This window comes from Chlamydotis macqueenii, chromosome 3, assembly GCF_036417535.1.
Source record: "Chlamydotis macqueenii isolate bChlMac1 chromosome 3, bChlMac1.mat, whole genome shotgun sequence".
NCBI classification, from domain to species: Eukaryota; Metazoa; Chordata; class Aves; order Otidiformes; family Otididae; genus Chlamydotis; species Chlamydotis macqueenii.
In genome coordinates this window covers 1,771,566-1,787,120 of record NC_141558.1, presented here as the reverse complement: position 1 = coordinate 1,787,120, position 15,555 = coordinate 1,771,566, and the positions used below count along the sequence as shown (strand labels likewise).

Below are 15,555 nucleotides of genomic sequence, written 5' to 3'. Positions count from 1 at the left end.
TTCCAATAAACGAGGTGGTGTAGCAGTTCTAAGACTCCCCGTTCCCTCTAAGGATATTTCATATAAAATTTAGCCCATGTGACTAGAGTTCTAGAGTTAGCCAGAATCACCCCATATTGATATTCCAGAGTCACATTGATTAAGTATTTTCCTATTATCAATCATTGATTATAATTCTACTGATTAAAGTCCTGGATACCCAGATCGAGATAGGAGGGGCGGAGCAGCAAACTAATAATCAGCTCGCTTTAACGCATAATACTTGTAACACACCTGGCCTGGAATGTTTCCAGGGATGGGGCATCCACCACCTCTGTGGGCAACCTGGGACAGTGCTCCACCACCCTCAGCGTAAAAAATTTTTTTCCTAATATCTCGTCTGAATCTACCTCCCTCTATTTTGAAACCATGGCCCCCTGTTATTTCAATAAGATGTATCAAGGTCTTCAGGGACGTGCAGCTGATAAACCTCTTCGCTATTTTGAGCTTCTTCCTTTAGGAATTTAAAGAAATGTTGGAGTTTGTCACTTTTCTTGGCTTAGGAGTTTCCATAATCATATTTATGTGGTGAGATTTGACAACTTGGATGTGTCAGGGGCTGAAACAGTTTTATAGCTTAGCTGTCAATAGTCAGGAAAGTTATAAAAATTAACTGGGAAGTGGTCTTGCCTCGGGAGAGCTGGAAATTTGGATCGTCTGCTTCAGAAACTTTTTGCCCCATCCGTGGGAGTTTTTATGAGCGCAGACATCCAAGCAGAAGTGGCTTGATCGATCTCCGCTTTACGTTAGCCTTCCAAGCAATTTTATACAGATCAATGACACCATCTATAAAGTGACACAGGCGTTTCACAAGAGCCCAATTAAAAATATTGCCATGTCGTACTGCGTTTGCATCACACGTCACTGGTTCGGCAACAGGGTTTACTAATTGCGCTGTAAAATCGCGCCACCAAAGAACGTTGCTCTTTGAGGACAGACACCACCTGATGGGCCTTGGAAGCAGTGGTATGTTTGGCACGAGTGATATCAACGGCCCGTCGTTACGTAAACCCAGGGCTCCGCTGGTTTTGCGCACGGTGCGTATACGGTCACAGTATGGAACATATAGCACTTAGAGTATGCATCACAGTGAACAGGGTTATCTTTCATCGTTATCCTGCGGAGCGGGAAGCGAAATCTAAAATCTCCTCGTGTATCACAAGTCAGAGGCCGCTAACAGATGGTGTTCAGAGCAGCTAACAAGTAATGTCTTACGACGTTCTGGTAACTTAATAGGAAGGTTGGGGTCAGGTATTGAAAGATGTTAGAATCACAGAATCACAGAATGGTTTGGGTGGGAAGGGAGCGTTCAAGGCCACCCAGCCCAACCCCCCTGCCAGGAGCAGGGACATCTCCAACCAGATCAGGTTGCTCAGAGCCCCGGCCAACCTGGCCTGGAACGTTTCCAGGGATGGGGCATCCACCGCCTCTCTGGGCAACCTGGGACAGGGTTCTACCACCCTCAGAGTAAAAAATTTCTTCCTAATACCCAGTCTGAATCTCCCTCCCTCTATTTGGAAACCATCACCCTTTGTCCTGTCCCAGCAGGCCCTGCTGAAGAGTCTCTCCCCACCTTTCCTGCAGCCCCCTTTGGGCACTGGGAGCCGCTCTCAGGTCTCCCCGGAGCCTCCTCTTCTCCAGGCTGAACAGCCCCAGCTCTCTCAGCCCGGCCTCACAGCAGAGCTGCTCCAGCCCTCTCAGCATCTGCGTGGCCTCCTCTGGACCCTCTCCAACAGCTCCACGTCCTTCTGCTGTTGGGGGCTCCAGAGCTGGACGCAGCGCTGCAGGGGGGTCTCACCGGAGCGGAGCAGAGGGGCAGAATCCCCTCCCTCGCCCTGCTGCCCACGCTGCTGGGGGTGCAGCCCAGGGTGCCGTTGGTTTCTGGGCTGTGAGCGCACGTTGCCGGCTCGTGTTGAGCTTCTCGCCCACCAGCACCCCCAAGTCCTTCTCCTCAGGGCTGCTCTCCATCCATTTTCCACCCAGCATCTATTTGTGCCTGGAATTATTGATGTTGAAATGAAGTGACTTTACAATGACCACCTCTCAGCTTGCTGCTGGCACGACATTTTCTTGCTTCTCAGGTGGCAACTGGTGCTTGACGCTGCGTGTCTTCCCAGGCTGCTCCAAAGGCAGTAAAAGGCACAATTTATCCTGTGCTTCTCGGTCACTAGGCCATTGTCGGTATCAGTGAATGCAGATCCTATCATTACATTTTAATTAACTAGCATTTACAAGAAAGAGGGGAAAATGCAAATTTAGAGTTAAAATGGAGCCGCATTTTGAGCCGCGAGCTTCTGTTAATGCATATAATTAAACTACTAAGTGATTGTTCGTTCCCTGTAGAGTTGGAAGTGTCATTCAATGCAGGAGCTTTCAAGTGCCACCAGTATTCAGTTATAAATAACGCAGCTGATGGAGATAAGGAGTGCTGTAATGTGGGGAGTGAAGATAATGTTCATCTTAACGGAGCCAGACGTGAATTTGATCGTCTGTTTAATGCAGGGACTGTAGTAGAGGAACCAATTCAAGAATCAGGTTGAGTGGCACCTGATTTCTAGTGGACGGTCATTAAAAAATAGGTTTTGGTGACCTTTATTTTGAACAAATCCTGACATTTTAGTAAATCCTTTAAAAAATTGCTGCGCTTATCCTATACCGGATATCTCCTCAAGCAGTTGAACATCTTGAGAGCAAGAAAATTAAAGATGGCAGCTGAGGCTTTGGTCTGTAAAATGTTGGAGTGCAATCCCAGAAAGTAATATTCTTCTCCATTTGGAGAACTGCAGCTGTTGGACGTCTTCAAAACATGTTTCTAATTTCTTCTGTACTTAAAGTGGTCGGTAAAATCAGATTAGAACGGCAAGGTGTAATCTTTTAATAATGGCTGAGCTGTACCATTACCAAACTTCAAAATGGGACCAAACCGCTGTGTGGTCTCGTTGTGGTCCCACATCATTTGGCCTTTCTGTCGCAACTCTGAACAGATACGTGGGTGACTAACGGGTTTTCTATTTGCAAACACACATGAAAGTGAAATACTCTCTACAGCTGCCTGAAAGGAGGGTGTAGGGAGGTGGGTGTTGGTCTCTTCTCCCAAATAACTTGTGATAGGACGAGAGGAAACGGCCTCAAGTTGTGCCAGGGCAGGTTTAGGTTGGATAGCAGGAAACACTTCTCTGCTGACAGAGTGGCCAGGCACTGGAACAGGCTGCCCAGGGAAGCGGTGGAGTCACCGTCCCTGGAGGTGTTCAAAGAAAGTGTGGATGTGGCACTGCAGGACATGTTTAGTGGGCATGGTGGTGTTGGGTTGATGGTTGGACTTGATAGTCTTAGAGGTCTTTTCCAACCTTAAAGATTCTATGATCCTACTTGAGTTCAGGACTTCATCTCTGGATACCATCTCCTCTTACATTCTGATTTTTTTTTTTTGTTCATGTACTGTTAGGTTGACTTTTGGTTTTCAACTGCTGTCTGTTTTCTTGGACAGCAATTACAATGTCATGCAATTTTTAAGAGTCAAAGCGATTGATGAGAGTTGGACAAAAGGATTCCATCGCGCACTTTGATACGTCTGCCTTGATGGAAAAATCAGTGGCTTCTTGGCATCTAAATGACTAATTTTACACCCGCTGGACCCTGACTATTCATAGTGGCAGTGAGTTTATGAGGTGGTGGATGAATGGATCCTGTAGATGCCGTTAGCTTTAATAACAGGGAACTTCGACCACAAAGGCATGTGCTACTAAAATCAATTACTGTTCTCATAAAACATGTTAGTGGCTCACTTGTATAACCTTGTAGACTGAACGTGTGTTGATGGGATCTTATTAAGATTCATGGTTTGTAATTCACAGAGCAGCTGTTCCTACAAGTAAAGTATGTTTGATGGAGCTCAGGTGAAGCAAAACAAAGTTGTGAAATCCAGGATTCTCTGGTTACTCATTATCTTATTTCCTGTGAAAAGTGCTCAACTTTTCTCTGTTACCGTGTACATTGGGCAAGGTTATGAGAAGTGTTATTTTAGAGTACGAGAAGGTCCATGTTTATGAACCTCCAGAAGTTTCAGCTGATCTGAATTGACCTTTTTTTTTTTTTTTTTTTTTTTTAAATTACAATTAAACCACTACAATCATCTCTAATGTCATGTCCATCATCTACAAGCCCAAATTTAAAATGTTCCTCTAGCATCCATCTTTATTGTATGAGATGCTTTAAATGCTAGTTGGCTTACAGTTTTTAGCTAGAGGGGAGAAAACTTCCAAGTCCAAAGAAAATTGGTTTAGGAGCTTTGAAGCTGTATGTGCTTCCGTTTGGAATATTCACGCCTGCGAGAGCGCTACGCCGCGTCCTCAAGTGATTAAAAAAGACGGGGGATACGTAAGGATCCTTCCTCTCTGGGTCGTCTTTAGCTTCGTGGTGCATTAGCAGACGCGGATTTAAGCCCAGGTTGAGGACTGGAGCTGATGGAAAGCCTCCTGGTGACTCCAGTGACGCTGGGGACGGTCGTCTCTGGAACAAATGTTGTTTGAGGTATTGAGTTTGTTTTGGCAGTAAACTGTTCTGAACGTTTTTATCAGTCGAAGACACCTTTTAAGGTGTCTAATTAAAAAAAGAAAAGGCTACAATTCCTACTAAAGCTTGGCATGTGTTGGCATTTCGTAGTTCCTTTGTTTCATGAGAGACTTAATCAAAACTGTTGGAAAATGGGAAAGGTTAAGCCTTTAAACGTTGGGATTTACTGAAACTCTTTAAAGTTTACCGCTGGTAAAAGGGGTTCAGGAAAAGAGGGAGACCCTGCCTTGGTATATTGTTTGAAATTAATTGCTTTTGAAATAATTAAACTTGAGGAACATTTTGAGAAAAAGTTGAAGAAATAAATACATTGATTTTGTTTGAATGCCAGCGTTGCCGCAATAAGAAGCAGCATTATCGGCTGGCTTAATATGTTGACGTAAAATGCGCAGCGTGCGTGAAGTGGCAAAATTCACGATGCGATTAGAAACCTTAACTTGTGACCTTGCCCTCGACTGCTGGGTGGCTTTGACCTCAGCGCTGTGTTGATGCCAGCCTTCAATCTGCAATGTAAATGGGGGAGCGTTTAAATACTCTGGCTGGTGAATCATACGTGCTCCTGCGTTCAGCTCGGTGTCGTGGCGAATATTAATGCGTGACCTTACTGGAAGCCTTTTTTCCTTGCTGGAGTGGCTTATTTACCTCCCTGTATCTCACTGGGGAAGCATCATCGCTTCCTTACCTTAATGACTTTCTCTTCTTCAGTGCCACTTGGCCATAGAGCTCCTCTCGTCAGAGCAATCACCTCAGCACGATTTTCTCATTCCTTCTTTCACAGTTGCTTTGTTTTACGTCAGAGCACCTCAAACCTGGAAGTGTGTCCTTTTGGGTTGTTCCAGGACAGCAGTATTCTGAATTATTTTTCTGACCCGATGCTACCTCATATGCTATATGACTTTGGTCTACACACCTGCTTCAGCTGGCTGGTTTGAAAATGAGTCCAGTGATTTTTTTTTTTTTTTTTTCCCCATCTTTGCATCTTGAGCATCAGCTGCACACCAGGGCCAGCGCAGAAGAAGTGGTAAGAGTGGTCAGCCAAGGGCAGAGCATGTCTGCCTTCTCCGACAGCCGCCAGCGACAGTATTGACCTGTAAAGTCAAGCTGAACCCTTGGGGCAGAGGGGAGGACACGCGCTTCCAAGAGATGCATTAAGCAGAAATAATGGTTCCCTGCTGTCACATGAGGGCAGATCCTGTTTCTGACCTTACTTAGTAGGAGTTGGACTCCGTGATTCTTATAGGTCTCTTCCAACTTGAGATATTCTGCGATTCATCAGCGCTGCTCAATAGATGGCTCCGTAACCCGGCCCAACACCGAAATAAAAGAAAGGAGTGTTTATGGTGTACGTAAACAGACCTGAGGAAAGGAGGAGACCAGTCTTATGTCTACATGCGCTCCAGAGTGAGCTGGGGTGACGCTGGGGTTCACACTCATCTGTCTTCATCTGCCTTTGGCCAACCTCCTTGTAAACCTTACAGGTAGCACAGCTTAATGGTCTGCAAGGTGTGTTACCAGTCTGGGATGGTTGGTCTTGCGTCTGGGGTACTCTTTGAGGAGAAGTAACTTAGATCTCCCTCCTGGAGGCGGAGGTGGAGAACGTGCACCTCGCTTTCCGCGTGAACCAAATTGTTTAGCCGTTCTGTAATGGAGTGAGCACAAGCTGGATGGGGTTCTCTCAGCAGCAGCAGCGTTTGGCACAACCGTTTTGCAGAGCTGCAGGTAACTTGAGCTAAAACAACCCTGCAAAATTTAAAACCAGAACCTCCCCCTTGTGTTGTTTTTTTTTGCTTTATGGGGCCGTCTGGAGCTGACTGCTCCTTAAGCCAGCAGTGCTGCTGGGGTGATGATGGCTGAAGCTTCATCAGACCATGAATGCTGGATTTGACAGTTAATTTTGCGGCTGCGACGTGGACTTTATCCGTGGTCTTGGTTTGTCTCTTAAAGTGACTCAGTTGTCCCTGTCTCTCTGTCTGTGAGGATGCGTACAGATCCCTCAGGAGGCCAGTCTACCTTGAAAAGATTTTTTTTTTGTCAATGACTTCTTTTTTTCAGCTGGATTCGCTCTCTGGTCTGTTTTTCTCCGCAGCTGCACAGCAGGTAGGGTGGCACAGGAGCGTGGTCGCGCAGGGCAGAGGCTGCTGGAGCTGGCCCCAGGCTTAGGCCGGGGCTGATGTGGTCCTGCCGTTCCTCTGACGCTGGCACGCCTCTTCCATCCTTGTCCTGGATCTAGCATGCAATCACACCTGTGCAGATCCATTTTGACGTGCTTAAGCTAGCAGCAAACCATTTGCTGCTTTTTATCGCGTTGAAGTTGGGTTTTGTGAAGCACGGGGAGCCAACAGAGCCGCTTAGTGCTGCCTGGGCAGGAAGGTCCCGCTCCTAGCAGGCAGCTAACGGCACTTTATCCTGGCGTCAGGGCTCGCTGGCGCGCTCCAGGAACTCCAAGAATCAAGCAGTGGGTTTCAAGTGAGCAACAGTCTAATCCACTATTAGATCTGGCGCGTAGATGCTGTTATAATGAGGGCCATGTCACCGCTGAAGTCGATTTAATGGTTGCTCGGTTCAGGATGCCTTGCCTGGCTTTTGAATTCTGTAAGTGATTTTATTTTAATTGTCATTATTGACATCTAATCTGCAAAAAAAAACCCAATGTGATTGTTGTGTAGCTCAAGCTAGCGCTGTTCGTTTTGCAGTTCTGTGCTGGGATTTAGTCATAGGAGTTAGCAGGAGATACAGCTTGTCCTCCCGTTCGCCGGGCTTGTTCAGAGCATCGTTGTAGAATGAATCTGTTTTTCTCCATTGCTATTCAAATGATGTGTCCCAGACACATTGATTAATCTCTAAATGTGGTCTGCTGAGATTGGAGATAAGTACACTCATCTCTATTGTTCTAATTCCGCGCAGTCGGTTACAATAAATGCTGCAATATCTATTGAATTCACGCTGAAAGGTAGAAGTAATGCAGATTTGACTCGTAGCGTTGTCACGTGGATTTTTTTTCTTTAGTGGCCTTCGCTTTACATCTAGAACATACTCTTTTATTTCAAAAAATGTCGTGAAGTGATAAATACCGGCAACTCAGTGTAAGCCAGTAGTTCTTAAACCTCACTTACAATTGTCTTTTACAAAATCTGTCTTGAAATTAGTTTTGTTGAGGCACTGAAGCCCTAGGAAATGTAGTTTTTTTTGCTGTAACTTGTATTTTTTGTTCCACTTTTTCAGGAGTTTTTTGAGAATCCTGCTTTTCGCCCAGATGGCATGAAGCTCTATCCGACACTGGTGATCCGGGGCACTGGTCTGTACGAGCTCTGGAAGACTGGGAGATACAAGAGCTACCCCCCCAGCACTCTTGTGGATCTGGTGGCCAGAATCCTGGCCCTCGTCCCGCCGTGGACACGTGTGTACCGTGTTCAGAGGTAATTGTCTGTGGTGGGCTTTGTACCTTGATTCACTGGACTTGGAGGGATTCTTTAATTACAGCAAGATCTGCCTTTTATTCTTTTTCAGCCCTAATCATTAACGCACTAAAAATTATTAAAACGACTTCCTATCTGTTCAGAATGGGAAAGGCCCAGCAGAACGAGAAGCTATTTAAACTGAACTGCCTCTCTAACGCAGCCAGAAACGTCAGGATTTCTGGAGGCCCTGCTTTCGCTGCCAGTCAGGAGGAGCATAGGATGCAGCACGCACAGTAATTTCATGATACTGCTGGGTGATTGCCTCTTGACTGTGGGTGAGGTTTCCTATATTTATTACAGGAGCTGTGAGGTGTGTCTTTTTTTTTTTTTGGCTGTAGAGACTTCCTGTCGTTCCCCGCGGGCGTTGCAGGGTTTTCGCAGACGTAGTACGGTAATGCCATTATTTCTGGCACTCGCCTCCCGGGACGATAGATAATACTTGCATTTAGCATTGTGTTTTCAGCGTGGTGGTGTTTTTCTTCTGTTATCTCCCACATCTCTCCGATATTAGGAAGGGAGGCTGTAGCATGCTTGCCTGTTTTTGCACGTGCAGACAATACTCGGTTGGCTCCCAGCTACAGGAGGTGGAAACGGTGCCAACGCCTGGCTCTCCCAGAGCACACAGAATGAGGAGGCCTTGTGCATTAGACCTCACCTGCCCGGACTTCTCCAGGGCATTTGATTTTGTGCCCCATCAGAAATGTGATGGAGCAGGGATAAGGAGAGAAACACGGTCGAGAAGAAAGAAGGCAAGAAGCACTGGGTGGCTTTGACAAAGAAAGTATGGACTCAGGGTTGTTAGCGGGGTTTCTCAAACATCCATTTAAAATCTAATCTTCCTCAAAATTATGTTTATTTATGATGACACAAAAAGTAACAGGGCGTTGAGGAAACCTTGCAGGGCTGGGAAGCGTCGCTGAAAGAGAGAGGATGCACAAGCAGGTCTGGCGGTGGTGGAGCTGGAGCGATAGAGATGGGATGAGATGCGGTTCAGGGAAGTTTGAGGTCAAACTCAGAAGGGGTTCTGCTGCAAACCATGAGATCCCCGTGGGACAGTAGCAGAGGAGGCAATGTTCTTAGCGTCTTGGTCTGTAATATGAATAAACCACTGGTGGATGCCGCTGTGAAAAGCATTTTTTTCAGGATAATTCTTCTGAGAGATGAAAGTATTAATGCAGGAGCCGGACGAGGCTTGGGTAAGACCTTATCTGGAATAATCCCAGTCTTCAAGAAACTCAGCTGTGGAAATATGTGCAGAGGAGCATCAGTCTTTTGTTTGAAGGATAGATGGGGACATAAATGATCTCTGCAGATCTGTGAGCGAAGGAAAATAACCTTTTAAGAAATGGGAACGTTGATTTGGGCGGGGAACAAGAAAATAAGAAGTAGCCTTGCATAAAACGAGGCAGAAACTGGGAAATTTTGGTCAGGTCTGAGGTTCTGGAGTAGCTCTCCAAAGTTACAAAAGAGGAAGAGAAGCTAAATATGAATACGGCGAAGCTTAATTAGGCTTATGAATGTGGTTGTGATCCAGCAGTCTGTAGTAACCGAGACACAGGTTCTGTCACCAGGAGATCCTTTCTTCACATCCTTGTTACTGTGGGAAAGCGGTGGCTGTAGCTGAACTCTGAGGAGAAGGATGCGATACTGATGAAGAAGGCAGAAGGTGGCTTACAGGAAATATCTACGTGATGCTCCTCCAGGCTTTTCACGTCACTTGGAGGAGGTTTGCCTTTAATAATGCTCCTGCCTTCCCTCCCTGCACATCTTCTTCCTCCTCGATTGCACTGTAGATGCAATGGCCCCTTTGTTCGTGATGCTATCACCATAGCATCCTATCTAAAACAAACAGGTTTGTTCTTAGAGGATGGCGTAAGTTTGCAGCCTAGCAGGTCTTCTCCTAAGGAGCACAGGCCTGGAAAGGTCTTTGCTTGGTGTGCGGATTTGCCTGAGCTTGACTTTGATTTCTTCTCTCGACAGCAGCAGCCTTCATCCAGCTGTCACCCGGCTGTCAGTTATTATGTTCCAGTGGAATAGCTGTTTTCTTACTGACTGGCTCATGTTATCTGAAGCTTGTTCGTGGTGATTACAGATTTTTACACCTCCAGTGCAAAGTCCAAAAGCTATTACTTTGATCTAAATTGCTTTCAGGGCCATTGTGTGACTCTGTAACAGAATAATGAAGAAAGCCTGATTTCCAAAAACATTTGTGACCTGTTCCCAACGCTCTTCATTGGGGACAGCAACTTTTTTCTCCATTGCTGCCCCAGGCCCTTTCCATCTCCCTCCAGCTTGCTGCCACGAGTCCTCCATCCTTGCATCTTATATTTCAGGCTCTGTTTCCACAATCCTTTCAGATTCAGCTTGCACCCAGGACAACTTGTCCTGAGCTCTCTGCATCCCGACTGACCGTTTGGTATCAGCATTCAGGTCTTCTAGCAAACGCCACCAGCTGCTGAGAGAGCTGGGGCTGTTCAGCCTGGAGAAGAGGAGGCTCCGGGGAGAGCTGAGAGCGGCTCCCAGTGCCCAAAGGGGGCTGCAGGAAAGGTGGGGAGAGACTCTTCAGCAGGGCCTGCTGGGACAGGACGAGGGGTCATGGCTTTAAAATAGAGGGAGGCAGATTCAAACTGGACATAAGGAAGAAATTTGTATGCTGAGGGTGTTGGAGCACTGTCCCAGGTTGCCCAGAGAGGCGGTGGATGCCCCATCCCTGGAAACATCCCAGGCCAGGTTGGCCGGGGCTCTGAGCAACCTGATGTGGTTGGAGATGTCCCTGCTCCTGGCAGGGGGGTTGGACTGGGTGGCCTTGGACGCTCCCTTCCCACCCAAACCGTTCTGTGATTCTGTGCCCTTATTAGGACCACTGTTTGGGATCTCTGTTCCCTAGTACCAGGTTTTGAGGAAACACAGGGATTCAGTGTTTTTGTAGTCCAACACGTGCTCAGGATAATCAGCTTAATGAGTCAGGTAAGCATGGGAGAGGTGTCACTGACAAAACGCTGGAGAAGTCTTTCTGCTTCAGGAAACTAGGTTAAATACGTTTAAAAAAAATAAATTAGATGCTGTTGGTAATGGCTGGTTGGAGGAGAATGTATCTTCCAGGGTGTTTTATAGCTGTCAGAGATAGTTAATACTGTGTTTGTCCTGAGTGTTTGTGGACATCATTATCACCAGAGTGCTTTGGTGTGTGAGGAGGTGTGAAGTGACAGTAGGGCCACACGCCTTGAGCCTCTCCCTTTCGTGGATCTCGGTGTTTTATAGGAATGTTATTTTCACCGTACCGATGGAGAGATGGAGGCATGAGGAAACGAAATACCGTACTCAGCCAAGATCTTATAACAAGTCAGAGCCGACAGCAGGCTCAAGGTCTGTAGGCTTTCACCGTGTGCTTCAAACAACTGCTTCCCAGTGTCCTAAGAGAGGCACAATGCTTGAAAAAAATATTAAATAGGCCCTGTTGAAACTTCTGGCAAAATGCACCTTAACAGTAATAAAGTCAGGGTTTAATCCCCCGTATCCCTGAATTTGTTTAGCATTTTAACAAGTCCTGGGATCGCTGGTACTGTGCTGTCTTGTGGCTGTTCATAATAGGCCGTCGTGCGTACACGTGGGATGCACGCAGGGTGCTGATTTAAATACTCTGCCCTGACTGAGGTGGGGATGAAAAACCTATTTCTTGCTTTCTGTTTCTTAAAAAGCTTATTTTTCACATTCCTGTTTTGATTTAGCTTGCTCCCTAGTAGGCAGATGAGAGAGGCTCAGGTTACTGTATGCTGTACTCTGTCTTTTATTTGCGGTACTTCATTTGCAATTTCATAGCTGACTCTGGATTTAGCCAAAGACCTGGTACCGGAAGAAGTCAGGATGTTTTATCTGTGTCCCTGTGGGGAAAATACGTACGGCCTGCCTTTTTGGAGTTGTTCCATAATTAGAAGAAAGGCGTTTAGTTAGATTATCACTGTAGATCTAACATACCCTGCCGAAAATGCCGTTCTCCTCCAGCGTGTCCTTTAGTCACCGTGTGAAGTGCTCATTTCCTCTAATTGAAGCTCTTTGAAGTGTGTTGTGTTGGCTCTGCAGTCTTTTATTTACTCAAAGAAATCCACCGAATAAATGGACTGGTTAGCTAATTGTGTTTTGCCTCAGCTTTTTGGCACGCGGGTGTAAGAGGCAAGGAATTTTTCGTAGACCCTTTGGCTTTGTAGAAAAAAGAGCAGCGAAAACGGGGGAGGAAAGTAAAACACTGGGCCTCCGTTCTGCTGGAGAACGTTGTGCCGAAATTGGAGCGCGATGCTGAAGCAGGAGGAGAATCCCGGAGTCTGACGCGCTTGTTTTTGTTCTCAACAGTAAAGGAAAACTCTTTTTCTTGCCCCCCTTGCCACGTCTCAGACCTCTACGAGGCTGAAGCAGCACCAGGATCGGATCTTTAGGACCCTTGAAGACCTTTATCTTTTCTACGGCTACGGCCAAAAATAGCAATTGTTAATGGAGGCCGTGGTGCGAAGGCGAGTCCTCAAGGAACCACGGAACGGAATAGATCGTTAATATGTTTTTCAGAGGTCATCAGACAGCTGCTAGATGGTGATGACTTTCAATCACTACTGAAGCAAGATGGATTAAGCTAATTACATTACCAATTCCCTGAGCCATCCCTTCTCTGTGTGGTTTTTGTGATAGTCTCCGCTCTGAATGCTTGCGTAGATAAAGGAGGAGGAGGAGTGCTCACCAAGGAGTGTTTAAGCCCCGTTTTGAGACCAGCCTGTTGTACGATGTGCCGAGTAGCTTTCACACTCCGTATTTCCCCGTAGGATATCCGAGGGGGTTTGGATTACACGCTGGTGCGCTTGGGTGCTGTGTTATTGGGTGCCATGTTGGAGTTTGAGCAGGGGGAGGGAGAAGCGTTTGGAATCACCGTGTAGTACGGCGTCGGATACGCGGCGAGTGTGGAGCGGGGTGTGCCAATAACCCGCACGTTTCGTTCTCAGCTTGATCTGGACGCGTAAATCCTCCCTTCCCTAAGGGATGGTGTCCTGCTTTCCCGGTCTCTAGTGGGACAGACCGCCCCGGAAGGTAGTGGAGAGGCCAAACCTGGTCTTGCTTTCAAATTTCGTTTCAGTATCTCCCTTGGAGAACTGAAGGAAGGAATCCTGCCATTTACAGACTCCTGATTTACCTTCCCATGGGAAGGCCCTAAACTTTCCCGGCTGGGCTTTGCTGCAAATCATTTGCTAAACAAAACTCTCACTTCTAAGCAGCTAGCGTCCCAATATAAAAATTCTGGTGAATTTTCCCTGGTGGGAATTCGACTCGGAGACTGCAAAAAGACGCATTCTGGTTCGCAGTTGCTGGTCTCCAGCACCATGAAGAACATGTGACCTGGAGTCAGATTATCCTTTTTTTTTTTTTTTTTTTTTTTCTTTTTCAGGCTTCCAAGTGAAGAACTGAGAGCAAAATTACAACCTATTTCTCAGGACTGTAAAAGCCTACTTTTGTCTTCAGCCTTCTTACTGAAATAAAATCTGTAGCTTTTTTCCCTTCATTTTTCTTCTGCTTTTAGTTGTGTTTTCTGTGTTATTTCATGTCCAACCAAAGACTTGAAACAAAGGTAATGGTGCTTTCTGGTGTATTGTCTGCTAGTGCACTTGTTTGAGGTTTATTTTTTCCCTCTTTTATGCAGAGATATCCCCATGCCACTGGTCAGCTCTGGAGTGGAGCACGGGAACCTAAGAGAGCTTGCCTTGGCCAGGATGAAAGATCTTGGGACGCAGGTAAAATACTTGTGAATGGGTGTTGAGGGAGAGCCGCTTCGATGACTTCACACAAAGCAGTAGCGAGGAAAGTAATGACCAGAAGACACAGTAGAAACCAGGTTTACTGCTGAACTAAATTGATCTACAAAGGCCTTTCAAAAAATGTTAATGACTAAAAAGCACCTTGATGATGCTTCTGAAAAGCTGGTTTTATTTGCTTGGTCCTGAAGGTACTGGGGAATTAGTTTGTGATATTCCATTTTTTAACAGAACAAAGCCCTTAAATCAGAGAGAGGGCAGGAGGGTTTCTTTTTAATTTATGCTATTAGAAATTTTCCTTCCTTTCTTTTTCCCACGCATGCACTTACTTGACGGAACAATTGGAAGAAAAGCTCTTAGTCTGAGGCCAGAGAAATCTTGCAAGAGAGATTTCAGCACAAACAAATGAGACTTGATAGTCTTGATATTTCTAAGGTCAAATAAAAATATGAGCGGGGGTGGAGAGGAGGAGGGGAAGGGAGGGAATTGCATTTATAGTTGAAGTCAGAAGGAGGTACGTAGACGCAGTCCTGATTTTTCTCGGAAGGTTGCTGCGGCGGTCGGCATTCGCGGTGCCCCCCGGGGTCTGTTCTGACACTGCTCATTCTTTGAACCTCCCTCCAGATCCCAATTATCAGCCCAGTTTGTAGATCCTCCAGCAAAGTTACGCCCAAGTTCTCCCTTTCTTGGGATGTCCGACTTCCAAGACAAAACCTCACACGAACCCTGCGCTCCTTGAGACTGCTCCGAGGGGCTTTAACTGCCTTGGTGTCCTGGTGCTCAGGCAGGGGCAGGTTCTCACCACAACCGTTTGATGTGTCTGTGCTGTGATTTAGCGCTCCTTCTTTCTAGCTCACCTTTTTTTAAAGAGGTTTTGAGGCATTACAGCATCCAGCCTTAATAAGTCTCCAGCTACTGCTTGTGTGCCTGCGGTCTCACAGCAGCTCGTGCTGCTGACCTCTGGTTTTGATATTTCTCGTGGATAGTTCTGCGGTCTACATCTAGCTCCTTACTGCCTTTGCCATCTCTCTGGGATCCTGCAGTTGCAGTGCAAAAGATCAGAAAATAAGCTCCAGACTGTTTTCCTTCCAGCTAGGTTTTCCGTACCACTTAATCTCTCCTAAGCTGATGCCCTGGACTTCCTCCTGAAATCATTCTTCCCAGGCTCTCTCCAGTAGCAAGCTGGGATCTGGCAGACGGCTTTGCCAGCCGCAGAAGCTTCCATCCCTCCTGCTGACTTCTCACTTCAAAAGCGAGCAGGGGAGACAACCTCCGCGGTGCAGCTAAGCTTTTTCGATTGAGCTCTTTAGGGCTACCGGCGAACTCTTCCCTGGGTTCGATACTGAAACCGCGTCGTTTGATCTGAACCTGATCGAGAGCAGCTGGAGAAGCAAGGATGGCTGAGCTGAACGGGTAAAGGGCTTGTCAGGCTGGCAGCCATCGCTTTCAGAAGAACCAGTTCCGTAAATCTCTCCGCTGTGCAGGTGATTATAGATTTTAATTTAGTGAGGCAGAAACGCTGCAGCTGACGGAATGAGGAACCAAACGATCTGCTGCAATATAGCTTGAAATTTAAGGTGCCGGTGTGATTTTCTTGTGTCATGGTAGAAAGCGGTAAGCATGCTGTTGTCCTTTTTGTCTCTGAGCTTGGAAAAGGAAGGGATTTGTAGGAATCTTGTAGATTTGCAAGCTGAATA

At 46.5% G+C, this 15,555-nt stretch overlaps 1 protein-coding gene across 2 annotated transcripts in view; it reads left to right on the top strand.

Moving 5' to 3' along the window:
• ELP3 (elongator acetyltransferase complex subunit 3) overlaps positions 1–15,555 on the top strand; it is a 90,653-nt gene that overhangs the window by 45,664 nt on the left and 29,434 nt on the right. For both annotated transcript variants that reach the window (XM_086743678.1, XM_086743677.1), the window contains exons 10-11: positions 7,834–8,027; positions 13,747–13,837. In XM_086743678.1, coding sequence (XP_086599804.1) covers positions 7,834–8,027; positions 13,747–13,837 — 285 coding nt within the window. The remainder of the gene's footprint in view (positions 1–7,833; positions 8,028–13,746; positions 13,838–15,555) is intronic.